Source organism: Oncorhynchus masou, chromosome 27 (genome assembly GCF_036934945.1).
Source record: "Oncorhynchus masou masou isolate Uvic2021 chromosome 27, UVic_Omas_1.1, whole genome shotgun sequence".
Taxonomy (NCBI): domain Eukaryota; kingdom Metazoa; phylum Chordata; class Actinopteri; order Salmoniformes; family Salmonidae; genus Oncorhynchus; species Oncorhynchus masou.
The window spans coordinates 16,292,602-16,316,539 of NC_088238.1; the positions used below are offsets into that span (position 1 = coordinate 16,292,602).

General features: G+C 43.4%; 1 protein-coding gene and 1 pseudogene across 1 annotated transcript in view; both read left to right on the top strand.

Moving 5' to 3' along the window:
- LOC135516597 (exocyst complex component 4-like) overlaps window positions 1–17,578 on the top strand; it is a 67,650-nt pseudogene extending 50,072 nt beyond the window's left edge.
- Window positions 17,579–18,216: 638 nt separating this feature from the next.
- The window catches only part of lrguk (leucine-rich repeats and guanylate kinase domain containing), a 36,830-nt gene continuing 31,108 nt past the window's right edge, over window positions 18,217–23,938 (top strand). Inside the window, exons 1-6 of the mRNA XM_064939344.1 lie at window positions 18,217–18,522; window positions 18,772–18,876; window positions 21,221–21,302; window positions 21,534–21,634; window positions 21,967–22,048; window positions 22,149–22,273. Of these exons, the coding sequence (XP_064795416.1) occupies window positions 18,316–18,522; window positions 18,772–18,876; window positions 21,221–21,302; window positions 21,534–21,634; window positions 21,967–22,048; window positions 22,149–22,273 (702 nt within the window). The 5' untranslated portion in view covers window positions 18,217–18,315. The remainder of the gene's footprint in view (window positions 18,523–18,771; window positions 18,877–21,220; window positions 21,303–21,533; window positions 21,635–21,966; window positions 22,049–22,148; window positions 22,274–23,938) is intronic.

Sequence of the window (23,938 nt, forward strand, 5' to 3'; positions counted from 1 at the left end):
GTCTGTGTGTGATGTGAGGCGTGTCTGTGTGTGTGATGTGAGGCGTGTCTGTGTGTGTGGTGTGAGGCGTGTCTGTGTGTGTGGTGTGAGGCGTGTCTGTGTGTGTGGTGTGAGGCGTGTCTGTGTGTGTGGTGTGAGGCGTGTCTGTGTGTGTGGTGTGAGGCGTGTCTGTGTGTGTGGTGTCTGTGTGTGAGGCGTGCCTGTGTGTGTGGTGTGAGGCGTGCCTGTGTGTGTGGTGTGAGGCGTGTCTGTGTGTGTGATGTGAGGCGTGCCTGTGTGTGTGGTGTGAGGCGTGCCTGTGTGTGTGTGAGGCGTGTCTGTGTGTGTGACCTTGACCCAAGACCCCTAGTCAGGCATAGTGTGCCCTGTTGCACACACACAAACACACACACATAGTGAGTGGCAGACACACACACACACATAGTGAGTGGCAGACACACACACACACATAGTGAGTGGCAGACACACACACACACACACACACACACACACACACACACACACACACACACACACAGTGAGTGGCAGACACACACACACACACACAGACACACACACACACACACACACAGTGAGTGGCAGACACACACACACACACACACAGTTAGTGGCAGACACACACACACACAGTTAGTGGCAGACACACACACACACAGTTAGTGGCAGACACACACACACACAGAGAGTGGCAGACACACACACACACAGAGAGTGGCAGACATACACACACACACACACACACAGAGAGTGGCAGACACACACACACATAGAGTGGCAGACACACACAGAGAGAGAGAGAGTGGCAGACACATATACACACAGAGTCACACACACACACCATCTGCTCAGAGACAGCTCTAGAGCCAGGTCCCATCCCATAGACCTGGACATGTCACCGGAACCTCTAATAAACCTCACATCTGTGTTTGTGTGTGTGTGGTTGTCTTTCTCTCTTCCCTCCATCTCTCTCTCTGTCTCTCTCTATTTCTCTCTCTTCCCCCATCACTCCTCTCTTTCTCTCTCCCCTCCATCTCTCTCTCTGTCTCTCTCTTTCTCCCCCCCATCACTCCTCTCTTTCTCTCTCCCCTCCATCTCTCTCTCTGTCTCTCTCTTTCTCCCCCATCCCTCCATTCTTTCTCTCTCCCCTCCATCTCTCTCTCTGTCTCTATTTCTCTCTCCTCCCCCATCACTCCTCTCTTTCTCTCTCCCCTCCATCTCTCTCTCTGTCTCTCTCTTTCTCCCCCATCACTCCATTCTTTCTCTCTCCCCTCCATCTCTCTCTGTCTCTCTATTTCTCTCTCTTCCCCCATTACTCCTCTCTTTCTCTCTCCCGCCCTTTCTCCCTCACTCTTTCTCACTCTGCTGCTGTTTTTGGTTTTCTGCCACTGCAGGAGAGATGGATAGGGAGGGAGAGGGATGGATTGAGATAGAGAGAGAGGATGGATCAAAGATGTTGTGAAATAAATGGATGATGTGAACTTGGAGACCTCCTCTCCAGCTGTCTCCCAGATATACTGTCAGTCCACCAGACGCCCGCCGGGAATCTGCCCAACAACTGCACTCTAACATTGCCCTAACGTTGTAGAAGTGTTGTTAAAATATTTTTTCCAGACATCTGCCCACATGCGCTAGCTAAAGACAGTATCACGATGAATTAAAACAGACTGACACAACATTTTAGCAGCATTTATTTTTTAAGGTTACGTAGACGTTGTAGCCACTTACCAGGGGTTTCTTCATGCATGTCTACTGTAGTGGATCAATGATCATTATCACAGAACATTGGAATGACTTTGACGGAACGCTGACATAATGTTTCTGAGACGTTACATGGACCTTCTAGCTGGATGTTCTAGCCACCCAGGTGTTTGGTCCAGTCTAGTGAATCAATGTGCCTCAAAACATCAACATCTCTCTGGCTGTGTGTGTGTGTGTGTGTGTGTGTGTGTGTGTGTGTGTGTGTGTGTGTGTGTGTGTGTGTGTGTGTGTGTGTGTGTGTGTGTGTGTGTGAGATCACACTGCGGCTGTTTAGCCATTCAGCACACACAGGTTGACTTACAGGGAATTACCATTCTGTTGAAACAAGCACTTTTACGAGAGGGAGGGAGGGAGGGAGGAAGGGAGAGAGAGGGACAGGGTTGGTTAGTATATTGTCTTACCTTTAGGAGAGAGAGGGACAGGGTTGGTTAGTATATTGTCTTACCTTTAGGAGAGGGAGAGGGAGAGGACAGGGTTGGTTAGTATATTGTCTTACCTTTAGGAGAGAGAGAGGGACAGGGTTGGTTAGTATATTGTCTTACCTTTAGGAGAGAGAGAGGGACAGGGTTGGTTAGTATATTGTCTTACCTTTAGGAGAGGGAGGGAGAGAGAGGGACAGGGTTGGTTAGTATATTGTCTTACCTTTAGGAGATGGAGGGAGAGAGAGGGACAGGGTTGGTTAGTATATTTTCTTACCTTTAGGAGAGGGAGGGAGGGAGAGAGAGGGACAGGGTTGGTTAGTATATTATCTTACCTTTAGGGGAGGGAGGGAGGGTTGGTTAGTATATTGTCTTACCTTTAGGAGAGGGAGGGAGGGAGGGAGGGGGACAGGGTTGGTTAGTATATTGTCTTACCTTTAGGAGAGGGAGGGAGGGAGAGAGAGGGACAGGGTTGGTTAGTATATTGTCTTACCTTTAGGAGATAGAGAGAGAGACAGGGTTGGTTAGTATATTGTCTTACCTTTAGGAGATGGAGGGAGGGAGAGAGAGGGACAGGGTTGGTTAGTATATTGTCTTACCTTTAGGAGATAGAGAGAGAGACAGGGTTGGTTAGTATATTGTCTTACCTTTAGGAGAGGGAGGGAGGGAGAGAGAGGGACAGGGTTGGTTAGTATATTGTCTTGCCTTTAGGAGAGGTAGGGAGGGAGGGAGAGAGAGAGGACAGGGTTGGTTAGTATATTATCTTACCTTTAGGGGAGGGAGGGAGGGTTGGTTAGTATATTGTCTTACCTTTAGGAGAGGGAGGGAGGGAGGGAGAGAAAGGGACAGGGTTGGTTAGTATATTGTCTTACCTTTAGGAGAGGGAGGGAGAGGGACAGGGTTGGTTAGTATATTGTCTTAACTTTAGGAGATGGAGGGAGGGAGGGAGGGAGAGAGAGGGACAGGGTTGGTTAGTATATTGTCTTACCTTTAGGAGAGGGAGTGAGAGAGAGCAGGGGTGGGTGAGAGAGATGGACAGGGTTGGTTAGTATATTGTCTTACCTTTAGGAGACGGAGGGAGGGAGAGAGGGACAGGGTTGGTTAGTATATTGTCTTACCTTTAGGAGATGGAGGGAGAGGGACAGGGTTGGTTAGTATATTGTCTTACCTTTAGGAGAGGGAGGGAGGGAGAGAGAGGGACAGGGTTGGTTAGTATATTGTCTTACCTTTAGGAGAGGGAGGGAGGGGAGGGAGGGAGAGAGAGGGACAGGGTTGGTTAGTATATTGTCTTACCTTTAGGGAGGGAGGGAGGGAGAGGTTGGTTAGTATATTGTCTTACCTTTAGGAGACGGAGGGAGGGAGAGAGGGACAGGGTTGGTTAGTATATTGTCTTACCTTTAGGAGATGGAGAGAGGGACAGGGTTGGTTAGTATGTTGTCTTACCTTTAGGAGGGAGATGGAGGGTCTTACCTTTAGGAGATGGAGAGGGACAGGGTTGGTTAGTATTTTGTCTTAACTTTAGGAGATGGAGAGAGGGACAGGGTTGGTTAGTATATTGTCTTCTAGATGGACTACTCGGGAGGGGTGTGTATTGTGTGAAAAACGTCTGTTTGTTTGAGGGGGTTGTGTCTAGAAACCTCTGTGTGTGTAACATCTAATCATAAGAGTGACAGTTGGTTTACCCTCTCTCTGACATCCAATCACACCCCCAGTGAGATACCCTGTGACCCCTGTCTCTAGCCTGTCTTGTTATCCTCCTAGCATTACATGCTAACACAGCTTCCATGATAAGCAAGTGAATCATTAGCCTTCAGAGCTCGTCCATTATTGTCTGACAGACATGGACGGAGCAGATGTCACGGGGTTGAGTGGAAACGCGGAGGTGTCTGGTGAACAGCTCAGCAGAGGGAGCCTGTGGTAAAAGTCAGTTTAACCGTTTTGTCAAGGTGACAGGGCTGGGGCAGAGTCGACTCACCCCAGCTTTAATAACTACAGCTGACGGCTATGATAAACTGTTTGTGTTTAGCGCTTGTGTCTCAGTCTTTCTCTCCCTCCTTACCTGTCTGTCAATAGCAGGGGCGAAGCGGTGTTCGTTCCGTCTGGTTCCTCTATTTGTACAGTTGATGTGACTACTTATCTGTCCTTAGTTGCACTGCAGTAGCTGCTTTTTCTGGGCTAAGTTTAGGGTTAGGGACTTTCCCATCTTGAGCTTACGTGGTGTTAACTTGTGCTACCTGTTTACAAAGTAGAAGATGACTTGTCGTCTTTGAGCTAACTATCCACTCTCTTTGAACATGAGTCTTCCTGTCTGTCTGTGTCTGTGTCTCTCTGTGTCTCTCTTTCTTTCTCTCTTTCTTTCTCACTCTCTCTCTCTCATAATGACTCCACTGGTTATTGCTGATGAAGCTGCAGTGTCTCTGCATAGAGCTTCTCTAGTCACAAGAGGACAGAGGGAGCAAGAGGGGTGGGAAAACTTGACGGAGCTCTCATTTGCGTCAGGAGCCCTGGCATTTGTTACCGCGGCGACAAGCGTGCGTCCCACTTGATGGAGAGAATCATCCTGAGAGAATCTCCTCCCTTCCTCCACCCTCCTCTCCTCCATCCTCCCACCCTCTCCTCCACCCCTCTCTCCTCCACCCTCTCCTCCACCCTCCTCCTCCACCCTCTCCTCCATCCTCTCCTCCACCCTCCCTCCACCCTCTCCTCCACCCTCCATCCTCTCCACCCTCTCCTCCATCCTCTCCTCCATCCTCTCCCCTCCCTCCACCCTCTCCTCCATCCTCTCCTCCACCCTCCTCCATCCCTCTCCATCCTCTCCTCCACCCTATCCTCCTAACTAATGTCCTCTCAACACGCTGACAGAGGCAACCTTCCTCCACTTTAATATTGTACACACTGGAAATGAGAGGAAATGAATTGGGCTGATTCTTGTTTTCTCTCCTCTCTCTCCCACGTTCTCCCTTCTCTTTCTCTGTATCTTTCTCTCTCACCAGTGACATACATAGATCTTGGCCCCGTCCTCTGCCACATGCACCATACATTTGCTTAATACTCTTTGTATACGAGGGGCTGCGCACGAAGGAGATGTGGGCTAATTAAAATGTAATGGCACACACAGAGTTAGTGAGTGAGTGAGTTCTCTTGCAGGTGGTGGGATGGGAGGGAGGGAGGGGGGAGTGGGTGGGAGGGAGGGAGTGGGAGGGTAGGTGGGTGGGAGAGGGAGGGAGGAGTGGGTAGGTGGGGGAGGGAGGGAGGGGGTGGGAGGGAGGGGGTGGGAGGGAGGGAGAGGGAGGAGGGGAGGGAGGGAGGGATGGGGTGGGAGGGTAGGAGGGAGGGTTTTCTCTGGGTGGGAGGGAGGGAGGGAGGGAGTGGGAGGGAGGGAGGAGGGAGGGAGGATGGGTGGGAGGGAGGGTGGGGGAGGGGGAGGGAGGGAGGGAGGGAGGGATGCTCCCGAATGCTGGTTTCCTTCATTATCTCTCCCTAATGGGTGAATAAAGGGCGGGGGGGGGAAGGTGTAAGAGCACAGAGACTTTAATCTGATTAACAGCTGCTGTTGGGCAAATGACTTTCCAAGCACCTGGGTATTGACGTGGTTGGTTGGAGGAGTTTTTGGCATCCGGGGGGAGGGGGGGCAATGAGTTGTCTCACACACCAACAGAACAATCTCTCTCTCTCTCTCTCTCCTCTCTCTCTCTCTCTCTCTCTCTCTCTCTCTCTCTCTCTCTCTCTCTCTCTCTCTCACTCACCACCACTCACTCACTCACTCACTCACTCACTCACTCACTCACTCACTCACTCACTCACTCACTCACTCACTCACTCACTCCACCCAGCACTTCCAACCTTCTCCCTGATACAACAGCTCGGCAGGGTCCAGATAGCCAGGTGTCCAGTCAACATGAAGACAGAGGGATGAGGCCCAGTAGAACAGGCCAAAGAGAGGACAGTATTGTGGGGCAACATGGAGAATCAGACATTGCCAATCAGTTTGTAGATAGATACCCCAAAATCCAAACCCAAAGGCTTGAAATGTAGTGCCAAGTGCCCTATAATAGACAGAAACACGGTATACCTGCAAACTGTGGTTATGTTCCAGATTGACTGCATTGCAGTCGGCAACTGCTGACTGACTGATCTACAAATCACCTTGCATGCTTAATAACTCCTCACAATCACTTGTAGATCAGTCAGTTTGCTCAGTCACACAGTATATTAGACTTTCATATTCAGGACACAGGGAGGCAACCAAAGATAGGGCCTTAGAGAACATTATACACTATAGCCTTATAAACTGGTTTGCAAACGGCCCAAACTGGAACAGCCTTGTCCAGATGTGAGAACACAAATATACCAACATTTATACAAAGTAAAGTTGTCAATTATCACTCTTTTTCCCCAGGTGTTTTATCCCTGCTTTTCTCCGTCTCTTTGAGAACGGTGTGTGTGGGTTGGTAACTGTTCTCTTCAAAGCTTTCCCTTCTAAAAACAAACACATTTCTTTTCAGTTCACATAACCATGTGGACTATGTCCTCCTGTGTGCAGCTAATCGCATGCATTATCTGGGGAATGGGAGTGGTGTTTTGGATGTGAATAACACACACACAGTAGACACACACACACACACACACACACACAGTGGAACACACACACACAAGTAGACACACACAGTGGACACACGTACACACACACACACACACACACACACACACACACACACACACACAGACACACACACACACGCACAGTAGACACACACACACACGCACAGTAGACACACACACACACACACACGCACAGTAGACACACACACACACGCACAGTAGACACACACACACACAGTAGACACACACACACACAGTAGACACACACACACACAGTAGACACACACACACACAGTGGACACACACACAGATATACAGTGGAGACATGTGGTGCATATTTGAGAAGTGATAAGAACACTGTTCTGCCCATCAGGGGTTTCTCTGTGTCTCTGCCTGTGGCGAGCAAAGGAACCGGTATGACCCCTCATCAATATTGACGAGCTCATTGAGGGTGAGCATTGAAAAACGAACAGGGCCTTGGAGGGAGAGGGAGGGAGGGAGAGAGGAGAAGAGAGTGAGTATGCAAATAGTTCACAAACCAAGGGCATTACTTGTCAGAGAAAGAGAGAAATATTAAATAAATGAATCCCCACACACAGCTGTGAAAGTCTGTTCTTACTGGACCAAATCTCCCTCTCCATATTTGTTATCTCTCTTTCTCTCTCTCTCTCTCTCTCTCTCTCTCTCTCTCTCTCTCTCTCTCTCTCTCTCTCTCTGTCTCTGTCTCTCTCTCTCTCTCTCTGTCTCTCTCTCTCTCTCTCTCTCTCTCTCTCTCTCTCTCTCTCTCTCTGTCTCTCTCTCTCTCTCTCTCTCTCTCTCTCTCTCTCTCTCTCTCTCTCTCTCTCTCTCTCTCTCTCTCTCTCTCTCTCTCTCTCTCTCTCTGTTCTTGCAATATTACAACAGCAGAAATAGCTTGACACAAAAAGCTGCAAAATTGTTCAGTAATTCCTACATAGGAAAATAACCATTAGGTTTAGTAATGGGAGAAGCTTAGAAATAATACATCAAGATAATAGTTATTCCTATTCAGGTACACACACACACACACACACGAGATTTGCACCTGTGTGCTTGTGACTTCCTTGAGATTTCTTCTCCTGGACACAATGGAAGACTTTCCCTCAGCTTAGCCTTCCTCTCCCTGCTGCTTTGATGGACGCCACTGTAAATCACTCTCTTTCTCTGGGAACAAAGAGCTGAGTTAAAGGAGGAGATGGGTGAAGAGATTGAGCTTCCTGATGCCCCCAGGTTGTGTGTGTGTGCGTGTGTGTGTGCGTGTGTGTCCTTTGGTGGGCACCTCTCATACCCATCCAAAACACCATTGTGGGAGTGTAATCTAAGTGAATGGGATTTTTCTACTAGCCAGTGGCGTATAGCGATGCTATCTGTCTGTCTTTGTGTCTGTGCTGCTGCTGCCCACACAGTCTCTGAGGTATTGGCCTGTTTAGCCCCAGAGCAGAGACATAGTCAGCCCTGCTCTATGCTATTCCCTAATGCATTCATATATCTTCTATATTTACATATACAGTGCCTTGCGAAAGTATTCGGCCCCCTTGAACTTTGCGACCTTTTGCCACATTTCAGGCTTCAAACATAAAGATATAAAACTGTATTTTTTTGTGAAGAATCAACAACAAGTGGGACATAATCATGAAGTGGAACGACATTTATTGGATATTTCAAACTTTTTTAACAAATCAAAAACTGAAAAATTGGGCGTGCAAAATTATTCAGCCCCTTTACTTTCAGTGCAGCAAACTCTCTCCAGAAGTTCAGTGAGGATCTCTGAATGATCCAATGTTGACCTTAATGACTAATGATGATAAATACAATCCACCTGTGTGTAATCAAGTCTCCGTATAAATGCACCTGCACTGTGATAGTCTCAGAGGTCCGTTAAAAGCGCAGAGAGCATCATGAAGAACAAGGAACATACCAGGCAGGTCCGAGATACTGTTGTGAAGAAGTTTAAAGCTGGATTTGGATACAAAAATATTTCCCAAGCTTTAAACATCCCAAGGAGCACTGTGCAAGCGATAATATTGAAATGGAAGGAGTATCAGACCACTGCAAATCTACCAAGACCTGGCCGTCCCTCTAAACTTTCAGCTCATACAAGGAGAAGACTGATCAGAGATGCAGCCAAGAGGCCCATGATCACTCTGGATGAACTGCAGAGATCTACAGCTGAGGTGGGAGACTCTGTCCATAGGACAACAATCAGTCGTATATTGCACAAATCTGGCCTTTATGGAAGAGTGGCAAGAAGAAAGCCATTTCTTAAAGATATCCATAAAAAGTGTTGTTTAAAGTTTGCCACAAGCCACCTGGGAGACACACCAAACATGTGGAAGAAGGTGCTCTGGTCAGATGAAACCAAAATTGAACTTTTTGGCAACAATGCAAAACGTTATGTTTGGCGTAAAAGCAACACAGCTCATCACCCTGAACACACCATCTCCACTGTCAAACATGGTGGTGGCAGCATCATGGTTTGGGCCTGCTTTTCTTCAGCAGAGACAGGGAAGATGGTTAAAATTGATGGGAAGATGGATGGAGCCAAATACAGGACCATTCTGGAAGAAAACCTGATGGAGTCTGCAAAAGACCTGAGACTGGGACGGAGATTTGTCTTCCAACAAGACAATGATCCAAAACATAAAGCAAAATCTACAATGGAATGGTTCAAAAATAAACATATCCAGGTGTTAGAATGGCCAAGTCAAAGTCCAGACCTGAAACCAATCGAGAATCTGTGGAAAGAACTGAAAACTGCTGTTCACAAATGCTCTCCATCCAACCTCACTGAGCTTGAGCTGTTTTGCAAGGAGGAATGGGAAAAAATTTCAGTCTCTCGATGTGCAAAACTGATAGAGACATACCCCAAGCGAATCTTACAGCTGTAATCTCAGCAATGAAGTGGCGCTTTATGTTTGACCAAGTATTAACTTAAGGGGGCTGAATAATTTTGCACGCCCAATTTTTCAGTTTTTGATTTGTTAAAAAAGTTTGAAATATCCAATAAATGTCGTTCCACTTCATGATTGTGTCCCACTTGTTGTTGATTCTTCACAAAAAAATACAGTTTTATATCTTTATGTTTGAAGCCTGAAATGTGGCAAAAGGTTGCAAAATTCAAGGGGGCCGAATACATTCGCAAGGCACTGTATGTTTAATCTGTCTGCTTTGTAGGACAGGCTACCGATGCTACTGTAAACTCTGTGTTCTCCCTATCATTATGGTTTAAACCACCATCACTATACATATGGATTAAACCACCATCAATATACATATGGTTTAAACCACCATCAATATACATATGGATTAAACCACCATCAATATACATATGGATTAAACCACCATCAATATACATATGGTTTAAACCACCATCAATATACATATGGTTTAAACCACCATCAATATACATATGGTTTAAACCACCATCAATATACACATGGTTTAAACCACCATCAATATAAAATTGGATTAAACCACCATCAATATAAAATTGGATTAAACCATCATCAATATACATATAGATTAAACCACCATCAATATAAAATTGGATTAAACCATCTTCAATATAAAATTGGATTAAACCACCATTAATATAAAATTGGATTAAACCATCATCAATATACTATACATATGGATTAAACCACCATCAATATACAGTTGAAGTCAGAAGTTTACATACACCTTAGCCAAATACATTTGAACTCACCTTTTCACAATTCCTGACATTTAATCCTAGTAACAATTCCCTGTTTTAGGTCAGTTAGGATCACCTCTTTTTTTTAGAATGTGAAATGTCAATAATAGTAGAGAGTGATTTATTTCAGATTTTATTTCTTTCAAAACATTCCCAGTGGGTCAGAAGTTTACATACACTCAATTAGTATTTGGTAGCATTCTCTTTAAAATGTTTAACTTGGTTCAAACTGTTTCAGGAAGACTTCCACAAGCTTCCCGCAATAAGTTGGGTGAATTTTGGCCCATTCCTCCTAACAGAGCTGGTGTAACTGAGTCAGGTTTGTAGGCCTTGTTGCTCGCACACACTTCTTCAGTTCTGCCCACACATTTTCTATGGGATTAAGGTCAGGGATTTTTGATGGCCACTCCAATACCTTGACTTTGTTGTCCTTAATCCATTTTGCCACAACTTTGGAAGTATGGTTAAGGTCATTGTCCATTTGGAAGACTCATTTGCGACCAAGCTTTAACTTCCTGACTGATGTATTGAGATGTTGCTTCAATATATCCACATAACATTCCATCCTCATGATGCCATCTATTTTGTGAAGTGCACCAGTCCCTCCCTCTAGACACCCACAACATGATGCCACCCCCGTGCTTCACAGTTGGGATGTTGTTCTTCAGCTTGCAAGCATCCCCCTTTTTCCTCCAAACATAACGATGGTCATTATGGCCAAACAGTTTATTTGTTTCATCAGACCAGAGGACATTTCTCCAAAAAGTACGATTTTTGTTCCCATGTGCAGTTTCAAACCGTAGTCTGGCTTTTTTTATGGCGGTTTTGGAGCAATGGCTTCTTCCTTGCTGGGCGGCCTTTCAGGTTATGTCGATATAGGACTCGTTTTACTGTGGATATAGATACTTTTGTACCTGTTTTCTCCAGCATCTTCACAAGGTCCTTTGCTGTTGTTCTGGGATTGATTTGCACTTTTTGCACCAAAGTACATTCATCTCTAGGAGACAAAATGCGTCTCATTCCTGAGCAGTATGGAGGCTGCGTGGTCCCATGGTGTTTATACTTGCGTACTATTGTTTGTACAGATGAACGTGGTACCTTCAGGCTTTTGGAAATTGTTCGCAAGGATGAACCAGACTTATGGAGGTCTGCAATTTTTGTCTGAGGTCTTGGCTGATTTAATTTGATCTTCCCATGATGTCAAGCAAAGAGGAACTGAGTTTGAAGGTAGGCCTTGTACCAGATCAACAACAACATAGTGTTATGTGAGGCAGTATGGTACAGTAGTACTAGATCAACAACATCATAGTGTTATGTGAGGCAGTATGGTACAGTAGTACTAGATCAACAATCATAGTGTTATGTGTTTCAGTGTTCATAGTGTTATGGAGGCATGGTACAGTAGTACCAGATCACAGTAGTACTAGATCAACAACATCATAGTGTTATGTTATGAGGCAGTATGGTACAGTAGTACTCAGTGTTATGTGAGGCAACATCATAGTGTTATGTGAGGCAGTATGGTACAGTAGTACTAGATCAACAACATCATAGTGTTATGTGAGGCATTATGGTACAGTATACTAGATCAACAACATCATAGTGTTATGTGAGGCAGTATGGATCAACAACATCATAGTGTTATGTAGGCATATGGTACAGTAGTACTAGATCAACAACATCATAGTGTTATGTGAGGCATTATGGTACAGTAGTACTAGATCAACAACATCATAGTGTTATGTGAGGCAGTATGGTACAGTAGTACTAGATCAACAACATCATAGTGTTATGTGAGGCAGTATGGTACAGTAGTACTAGATCAACAACATCATAGTGTTATGTGAGGCATTATGGTACAGTAGTACCAGATCAACAACATCATAGTGTTATGTGAGGCAGTATGGTACAGTAGTACTAGATCAACAACATAGTGTTATGTGTTTCAGGATGGTACAGTAGTACTAGATCAACAACATCATAGTGTTATGTGAGGCATTATGGTACAGTAGTACTAGATCAACAACATCATAGTGTTATGTGAGGCATTATGGTACAGTAGTACTAGATCAACAACATCATAGTGTTATGTGAGGCATTATGGTACAGTAGTACTCAACAACATCATAGTGTTATGTGAGGCATTATGGTACAGTAGTACTAGATCAACAACATCATAGTGTTATGTGAGGCATTATGGTACAGTAGTACTAGATCAACATCATAGTGTTATGTGAGGCATATGGTACAGTAGTACTAGATCAACAACATCATAGTGTTATGTGAGGCAGTATGGTACAGTAGTACTAGATCAACATCATAGTGTTATCATACAGTGTTATGTGTTATGTGAGGCAGTATGGTACAGTAGTACTAGATCAACAACATCATAGTGTTATGTGAGGCATTATGGTACAGTAGTACTAGATCAACAACATCATAGTGTTATGTGAGGCAGATATGGTACAGTAGTACCAGATCAACAACATCATAGTGTTATGTGAGGCATTATGGTACAGTAGTACTATGATCAACAACATCATAGTGTTATGTGAGGCAGGATGGTACAGTAGTACTAGATCAACATCATAGTGTTATGTGAGGCATTATGGTACAGTAGTACTAGATACAACATCATAGTGTTATGTGAGGCAGGATGGTACAGTAGTACTAGATCAACAACATCATAGTGTTATGTGAGGCATATGGTACAGTAGTACTAGATCAACAACATCATAGTGTTATGTGAGGCAGTATGGTACAGTAGTACTAACAACATCATAGTGTTATGTGAGGCAGTATGGTACAGTAGTACTAGATCAACATCATAGTGTTATGTGAGGCAGTATGGTACAGTAGTACTAGATCAACATCATAGTGTTATGAGGCAGGATGGTACAGTAGTACTAGATCAACAACATCATAGTGTTATGTGAGGCAGTATGGTACAGTAGTACTAGATCAACATCATAGTGTTATGTGAGGCAGTATGGTACAGTAGTACTAGATCAACAACATCATAGTGTTATGGTACAGTAGTACTAGATCAACAACATAGTGTTATGTGAGGCAGTATGGTACAGTAGTACTAGATCAACATCATAGTGTTATGTGAGGCAGTATGGTACAGTAGTACTAGATCAACATCATAGTGTTATGTGAGGCATTATGGTACAGTAGTACTAGATCAACATCATAGTGTTATGTGAGGCATTATGGTACAGTAGTACTAGATCAACAACATCATAGTGTTATGTGAGGCAGTATGGTACAGTAGTACTAGATCAACAACATCATAGTGTTATGTGAGGCATTATGGTACAGTAGTACTAGATCAACATCATAGTGTTATGTGAGGCAGTATGGTACAGTAGTACTAGATCAACATCATAGTGTTATGTGAGGCAGTATGGTACAGTAGTACTAGATCAACAACATCATAGTGTTATGTGAGGCATTATGGTACAGTAGTACTAGATCAACATCATAGTGTTATGTGAGGCAGATAGTACAGATCAACATCATAGTGTTATGTGAGGCAGGATGGTACAGTAGTACTAGATCAACAACATCATAGTGTTATGTGAGGCAGTATGGTACAGTAGTACTAGATCAACAACATCATAGTGTTATGTGAGGCAGTATGGTACAGTAGTACAGATCAGATCAACATCATAGTGTTATGTGAGGCAGTATGGTACAGTAGTACTAGATCAACAACATCATAGTGTTATGTGAGGCAGTATGGTACAGTAGTACTAGATCAACAACATCATAGTGTTATGTGAGGCAGTATGGTACAGTAGTACTAGATCAACAACATCATAGTGTTATGTGAGGCAGTATGGTACAGTAGTACTAGATCAACAACATCATATGGTGTAGTACTGATCAACAACATCATAGTGTTATGTGAGGCAGTATGGTACAGTAGTACCAACAACATCATAGTGTTATGTGAGGCAATGGTACAGTAGTACATCAACAACATAGTGTTATGTGAGGCAGTATGGTACAGTAGTACTAGATCAACATCATAGTGTTATGTGAGGCAGTATGGTACAGTAGTACTAGATCAACATCATAGTGTTATGTGAGGCAGTATGGTACAGTAGTACTAGATCAACATGTGAGGCAGTATGGTACAGTAGTACTAGATCAACAACATCATAGTGTTATGTGAGGCATTATGGTACAGTAGTACTAGATCAACATCATAGTGTTATGTGAGGCAGGATGGTACAGTAGTACTAGATCAACATCATAGTGTTATGTGAGGCATTATGGTACAGTAGTACTAGATCAACAACATCATAGTGTTATGTGAGGCAGTATGGTACAGTACTAGATAACATCATAGTGTTATGTGAGGCAGTATGGTACAGTAGTACTAGATCAACATCATAGTGTTATGTGAGGCATTATGGTACAGTAGTACTAGATCAACATCATAGTGTTATGTGAGGCATTATGGTACAGTAGTACTAGATCAACATCATAGTGTTATGTGAGGCAGTTATGGTACAGTAGTACTAGATCAACAACATCATAGTGTTATGTGAGGCAGTATGGTACAGTAGTACTAGATCAACAACATCATAGTGTTATGTGAGGCAGTATGGTACAGTAGTACTAGATCAACAACATAGTGTTATGTGAGGCATTATGGTACAATAGTACCAGATCAACAACATAGTGTTATGTGAGGCAGTATGGTACAATAGTACCAGATCAACAACATAGTGTTATGTGAGGCAGGATGGTACAATAGTACCAGATCAACATCATAGTGTTGATTCCTTCCTTTTTCTCTACTCATCTCTACTACTGGTTACTGACCTCTGACCTCTCCTGTCCCCCATCTCCTTCCTTCCTCCCTGTAACCCCCTACCCACCATCTCCTCTCCCCCTTCCCTCTCCACCCCTCCCCTTTGCTCTGACCTCTCTAACCTCTGTCTTTTAGAGGGATTGGGATAACACAGAACATTCTCATGGGCATTGAACAATGAAGTCATCTCCTCCCCTGTTTAGGCAGTACTATGAGATGCTGTACAACGCTGCAGATGAGCTGCTCAACCTGGTGGTGGACCAGGGCGTTCGCTACACCGAGCTGGAGTACATCCATGCCCTCAGCCTGCTGCAGAGGAGCCAGACGGGCGTGGGAGACCTGAGCACGCAGAACGTCCGGCTGCAGCGCCTCAAGGAGATCATCTGCGAGCAGGCAGCCTTCAAGCAGGCCACCAAGGACAAGAAGATCACTACTGTTTGAGAGGGGGGACATTGGGAGGCTGTCATTGGCAATGGTCTGTTTGTATTACTGTCCGGTGTTTCTCAACCTCCTGTCTGGATAAAGGGTTTTAGATTAAAGCTAGTATTTGAGAGCTGACCTAGCAGTGTCAGCTAACCATCTGAGGGACTGGTCAGCACCTCCACAGGGACTGGTGTTGAACTGGGTTTGTAAAAGTCCTAACTGAGTCTTCATTAGATCCCATGGCAGACCGTAAATAACCATGTAATATGTTTTGGGGGTTGAGATAATGCTGGTAGGCTGTACATTAATTAGTTACTGATTTAAGGGTTGAACTTAGTTACCAATATGTATCTGTTGTTGTAACTCATCTGTTTATTCACTGGCAAGAATGTAGCCAGTTCCTCAAGAAATCACACACACACACACACACACACACACACACACACTCTCCAACTTAAAAAATGACTCCCTTCAATCATCCCATATGTGGTCGGCCCTAGTCTCACCTGTGGAGAATGGGGGAATTTTCTGAGAGTCTGGCTTTGGGGCCTTTCTCATCTCATTGTCTCATTACATCTAACTGCTGCTCTCAATTACAGCTCTACCTCCAGCTCTCCCTCGTGGGCCCGCTGACTGTGTCTGCAATACCAGATGCCAGATTAGACTGTCTAGATTATCACTTCTCTCCCCCTGCTTGTGGCCATTTTGTGGCCATTCTTCTTCCCCAAGGACAAAGAAAGGAATTGGTTCCCCACCTCAGCTGTGGTTCACTCTATTTTTCTCTCACTTTTAGAGTAATGTAGATTGGATATAATGTAGCTACAGCCGATTCTGATGAAAGGATTTGCCACTGTCCTGAAATGCATTGACTGCTGCAGCGTTGAGGTGTACATGTGTGCAATGGGATGAGGGCCAATGTATCCAGTACAATTTAAGTGTGTATTTTGTCCCAACACTCAAGGTCTTGAACTTAATAGGGATGTAATTGCAAATCACTACTCCCCTTCCTACCACTACAACTGTTAAAACTTCTGCTAGAACTATTCTAAAGTGAATACACTTGCAAGGAGTCACAAATCATTCCTTCCCCTGCATCCCCTCAGTATATTTAGTTAATTAACTCAGAGAAAAGTACTTAACAAGAGCGGGGGAGGGAGGAAAGAGAACAGGGGAGAGTTGTGGCAGTGCTGCTCACCAGAAACCAGCGGAACCATCCATCATAATGACATGCAGGCTGGGATCAATATGAGCCTTGTGGTTGCCGGAGGGATTGCCTCGTGCCATAGGAACAGCATTTGTTTTACTCAGCACACTCAAGATGTACACACACACACAATAAACACGTACTATATTACACACACACACACTATGGAGGTCTATGGCTTGCAGTACTCTGCACAACGGAGGAGTTTTTTCCTGCTGATTTGGGAACAAGGGAACACTCCATCTGGATTTAAATGATCTGGTATATCGGACCCCTATACCCACATTTTAAATAATGGGGCAACTCATTGTAAAGATCTACAAATATATTTCACTTCTTTTTTTTACGCTTTGCTTTATTTGTTTGTTTACTAAGACATGTGGCTTTGCACATCTATATGTGTAATATGAGAGTGGTTTCATGTCTGAGTTTTGCTAAGTTCTGATAAGAATGAGTTAATGAGTCCCGGTGTGATTTAAGGATGGATTTGATCCTTTCTCCATTGTCTGTTAAACGTCTCCTTCAGACCAACGCCTTGAATATCAACCTTCACTCAATTAAAGAAAGATGACTTGCCCTTGTGTACACTGATCTTGCTGAAATAAAACCTCAAAATTCCCCTGTGTATATAAGCAGTTTGTGTGTTTTTGTACAATGAAAAGAGCCAGTTTCCTACCTTGTGTGGTCAAGGGACTAGTTTCTTCCATTGACACAGAGGAATTGACGAATGCCATACAGAACGAAACACTACCCAAACAACATGGTCTGTCTATGCGCTGTTGCACCGTATAATTCAAAGTCTTTTCACATTGACACAAATTGACTTTGTCCGATGATGTCATTTTACATAGACTGATCCAAAATATACACTGTCAGGAATTGAGCTCAGCTGCCAAATCTGATGGGACGTCAGAAGAAGGCTTTTCTATAGAATGATCAAGACCTGTTGAAAGATGTCTGAAGCACAAAGCACACTACTTGAAATCTAGTATGTCAAGCTTTTTTCTGCATTTTGTTGAGCATGATTGAGGTTTCAACATGGTTATTAGTGTAAAGTTATTAGAAGATTTAATGGCTAATATTTGTCTCGGCACACTAAAATGAAAATGCATGAATATATTACTTTTTCCAGACGGTGGAACCTGGGAACCAGGGTTTGAAAGGTTTTATGAACTGTTGGGAAGTAAATGAATCAAAAACGACATCTCCCACAGTTCAATTCACCTATTGACGCTTCGTCTTCGTTACTAAGCAACAGAGAACGCTATCTGCTCCAGCTGAGCCAACTTTCAAAATAGCTGCCTACCTAGGCTAATTAGTAAGTAAAAATATCCTCAAAGTATTCTCATGCCAAACAATTTCATCCAAAATGTCTTCTACTTCGACCATTTCCAATTTGCAAGATATCGGGAAGCAAACATCGCCCCAGTATTCCTCTGGGTCACCCACTTGCTACCCTCATGAGTCAGTGACACAGGAGACCACTGATGCGCAACCATTTCCTGCTGCGGTTCATCAGCCGTGTGCAGACACGTTTTCAACCTCTGAGGAAGAGAAGGAGGAGAAGACAATGGAGGTAAGGGAGGAAGCTTGGAATAACAGCTAAATTAATAAAGATGCTAACTGCTTTAGTCAGATGGGCCATGAGGCTTGGTGAGTGACACCCAGTTTCTGTTAATTACTGTCAGGATGCAAGCAACTTCTCTCTTTCTACTCGGAGTTTCATAATAACAGAAGTTTGGTGCATAAAAACAATGCATTGACAGTGCATGACTTGTTCTATTGTGTACTGCAACCTGTTTTGATGTAGCTATGTCTCATACAGAAACACGATGGTGTGTTGACTGAAGAGGAAGTTTCCAGCTGTTTATCCAACCTGGGACACTCTGCCACTGGACTCGAGCATGTCTACCAGTTCCTCTCTGCGCCTGTAAGAACACACACAACACACACACTTCAGGTTGATAGTTTAACCCCATCAATCGCTGATCATATGCTTTACAGGAGTAACTGTTTGCCATCAGACTTTACACGGAAGAGTATCTAACAGGAAGAGTATCTAACAGGAAGAGTATCTAACAGGAAGAGTATCTAACACATCTGTTTACTTTCCATTTGACTATACAGACTTTACACGGAAGAGTATCTAACAGGAAGAGTATCTAACACATCTGTTTACTTTCCATTTGACTATACAGACTTTACACGGAAGAGTATCTAACACGTCTGTTTACTTTCCATTTGACTATACAGACTTTACACGGAAGAGTATCTAACACATCTGTTTACTTTCCATTTGACTATACAGACTTTACACGGAAGAGTATCTAACATCTGTTTACTTTCCATTTGACTATACAGACTTTACATGGAAGAGTATCTAACACATCTGTTTACTTTCCATTTGACTATACAGACTTTACACGGAAGAGTATCTAACAGGAAGAGTATCTAACACATCTGTTTACTTTCCATTTGACTATACAGACTTTACACGGAAGAGTATCTAACAGGAAGAGTATCTAACACATCTGTTTACTTTCCATTTGACTATACAGACTTTACACGGAAGAGTATCTAACATTTCCATTTGACTATACAGACTTTACACGGAAGAGTATCTAACAGGAAGAGTATCTAACACGTCTGTTTACTTTCCATTTGACTATACAGACTTTACACGGAAGAGTATCTAACAGACTTTACACGGAAGAGTATCTAACACATCTGTTTACTTTCCATTTGACTATACAGACTTTACATGGAAGAGTATCTAACATCTGTTTACTTTCCATTTGACTATACAGACTTTACACGGAAGAGTATCTAACAGGAAGAGTATCTAACACATCTGTTTACTTTCCATTTGACTATACAGACTTTACACGGAAGAGTATCTAACACATCTGTTTACTTTCCATTTGACTATACAGACTTTACACGGAAGAGTATCTAACAGGAAGAGTATCTAACACATCTGTTTACTTTCCATTTGACTATACAGACTTTACACGGAAGAGTATCTAACACGTCTGTTTACTTTCCATTTGACTATACAGACTTTACACGGAAGAGTATCTAACAGGAAGAGTATCTAACATCTGTTTACTTTCCATTTGACTATACAGACTTTACACGGAAGAGTATCTAACAGGAAGAGTATCTAACACATCTGTTTACTTTCCATTTGACTATACAGACTTTACATGGAAGAGTATCTAACACATCTGTTTACTTTCCATTTGACTATACAGACTTTACACGGAAGAGTATCTAACAGGAAGAGTATCTAACACATCTGTTTACTTTCCATTTGACTATACAGACTTTACATGGAAGAGTATCTAACATCTGTTTACTTTCCATTTGACTATACAGACTTTACACGGAAGAGTATCTAACACATCTGTTTACTTTCCATTTGACTATACAGACTTTACACGGAAGAGTATCTAACACATCTGTTTACTTTCCATTTGACTATACAGACTTTACATGGAAGAGTATCTAACACATCTGTTTACTTTCCATTTGACTATACAGACTTTACATTATCTAACAGGAAGAGTATCTAACACATCTGTTTACTTTCCATTTGACTATACAGACTTTACATCTAACACATCTGTTTACTTTCCATTTGACTATACAGACTTTACACGGAAGAGTATCTAACAGGAAGAGTATCTAACACATCTGTTTACTTTCCATTTGACTATACAGACTTTACACGGAAGAGTATCTAACATCTGTTTACTTTCCATTTGACTATACAGACTTTACACAACTGGTTAATACACTCTGCCCTCGCTCCCAGATTGCCGTGCCCCAGAGTATCTAACAGGAAGAGTATCTAACACATCTGTTTACTTTCCATTTGACTATACAGACTTTACACGGAAGAGTATCTAACACATCTGTTTACTTTCCATTTGACTATACAGACTTTACACGGAAGAGTATCTAACAGGAAGAGTATCTAACACATCTGTTTACTTTCCATTTGACTATACAGACTTTACATGGAAGAGTATCTAACAGGAAGAGTATCTAACACATCTGTTTACTTTCCATTTGACTATACAGACTTTACATGGAAGAGTATCTAACAGGAAGAGTATCTAACACATCTGTTTACTTTCCATTTGACTATACAGACTTTACACGGAAGAGTATCTAACACATCTGTTTACTTTCCATTTGTGTTGCATTTCTTAACTTGTTTTGTTTTCTATGTCATGTGGAATTCAATTTCGGAATATGTCTCCATCCAGGGTCGAAATCTGAATAATGTATCCATCCTTTGCAATTACGTCCACCTTCAAAAGCTTGAACTTCCTTACAACAAAATACAAGGTGTGTGTGTGTGTCTCATATTAACAAAGGCACTGTACGCCTTGTTATGATTCTAATTACTGATATAGAAAATGTAGCTTGATTAGCCTAATTAGTTAAACAATGGTTAATTTCTCATTTGTGCCCTTGTAACTTCTAGGCTTCTGGTTTGAATAATAACAGTTGTGTGTCAGGTGTTGCCATGTCTCCCCCTCTGCTCGCCCGACTCTCCTAATGCATGTTGACTGGTAGATTTATCCTGTGTAAGCCACATGCCGTATCTCATCATCCTGGATGCCTCCCACAACCAACTCACCGACTTCTTTGGATTCCAGCCACCCAAGAACCTCAAGGTGGGACCTTCAGCAGACAGGATAAGACAACGCTTGATTTGTGGCTTGGGGTTTCTTGTAGCCTGTAGTCCCAGAAGATGGGTTCCAATCATCATAGACCATTTATACTGTAGTGTCCTTCCATATGCTTACTAAGTATTACCTACCCTGGAATGACAAGGAACTTACCAGGGTTGACTTCTTCGTATTGTTTATTAGTGAGTTATACAGTACTAGTAGAATGTATCATATTATACATGCATTTGGTTGTTTATTTTCATATTTCTTCATTGCAAAAAGCATTTAAAGATTGGTCCACTTGATTCATTATTCATGTTTGTTGTATTCCGCAGGAGGTTAACTTCTCCCACAACCAGATGTCAGTGATGACACATCTGTCAGCCTACTCGTCTCTGAGTAAACTGAATCTGGACTGTATCCTTCAAAAAGTATTTACGCAGACACACATACATGTGGAGTTCTTCTCTAGACTACTTCCTCATTGTATACCATTCTTAACGCCCCTTCTGGATAGACAACTGTTTCAGTGAGATCGGTGGTCTGCTGCATTGTGCCAGCCTCACACACCTCAGCCTGGCACACAACAAGATCTCCTGTATCAGTGGTCTGGACAACCTGCCAATCAGAGACCTCTGTCTGGTAGGTCCTAACTCCTCCACCTGCCTCTTGAATTATTCCATTTCTAACACTTTTCATGTGTGTGATATATGGAGATGTTACATGAATAATTACATTGCGTGTGTGTTTGTTGAATAATTTGATTTTAAAGATAATATTTTACCATGCGTTATGCTCATATATGAATATGCCCATCCGGTTGTATAGACGCAGCTCTCTAAGCTCATCAGTACTGTGGTTAGTGGTTGGTCTTGTGGTTGATTTAATATGGCCTACCGACTAGGCCACAAGTCTTTTCCTGTGAATCAGTTGTTTTCTGTTTTCACCGTGATGTCCCTTCCTGGTGTCTACATTCTTCCATGACGTCATGGCTTCTCTAAAAGGTTATCCCCCCAGTATGGTGCCAGTTATGCTACACACAATATTTGAGCACTTCTTTTTCTTCAAACATGATGACAGCAGGTGGTGTATTTTTAACTCTCCCCTACCCCCTCTCTCCTGTCTCATATTTAAACCACAGACATAATTGAGCTTCAGCTTTTCAAAGACACACAGACATGGGCTCCAGTGTGAGAGCCACCATATGGCTGTGCCAGCGGGCCTCCAGACCCTTCCCTCACCCTCTCTGACGGATGCTGGTGTCCTTTATCAAAGTGATTCCTCCTCGTCAGCACGATCTAGCCGTGTTCCCTGTCCGCTTCCACCCTCCCCTCTGGGACCAGCTGCCGGCGGTGTGAGCAAGCCTGGACCCTGTTCAACCCCCCTCCTCTCTTATTCCCTCACCCCTCCATAGCATCCCGGTCAACCAGGGAACCAGCCGCTGTCTCCATCTCCCCTCCCCCTTCCCTCTCGGCCCTCTCCTGCCCAGCCCCGCTCCCTAACAGCGTGCTACCTGTCAGCCAGCCTCCTCTCTCAGCCCATCACACCCTGGCCTCGAGAGCTTCCAGGGCTCCGCGCGGTCACCGTCCCCTGCTGTCGGCAGCCCTCTGCCAGGAAGGCTAGTGGAGGAGGGCAGGGCATGGTGGCCGTGGGGGCTGGATCCTGAATGACAGCCCACGCAGGGGGAAGGTGGGGTGGGCATGGGTCGTTACAGAGCAGGAGGGATGGTGGGTTCTAGAGGAGAGGAGGGCTGGGCTGTAGTGCTTTTGGCATGCCCACATCAGTGTCTGGCCAGCTGTTCACCTGTCACTCCTCACCTGTCAGCCTAAACCATTGGAGCTGGCCTGTCAATCATACACACATCTCAGGGAGAAGTTTTATACTCTTTACAGATGGGGAAGGGAACACTCAATGTTAACTTTGATATTGAGGGTGGGGTGAGTCTGTGTGTGTGTGACATGGGCGTGTGTGTGTTGTCGTGTCTTTGGCATCATTAAAACGTATTTATCAAATAACTCTCTGTAATTATTATTACGCGATTAAACAGATTAATCATGTAACTGTAATTAACTAGGAAGTCGTGGCACCATGGAAAATATTCAGATTACAAAGTTATAATTTTCCTAATATAACTTTCAGATATTTTAATATCTGATCAATTAGTCTTCAAATTAATGAAATAGTATTTACCTCACGTTAGTCTCATTCCAAACGTCGTAAAGTGTTGGTTATCTGCACAAACCCAGTCTTCACTATGAGCCATCCATACATCAATTGTCTTAAAATAATTTATTTACTAACTAAGTA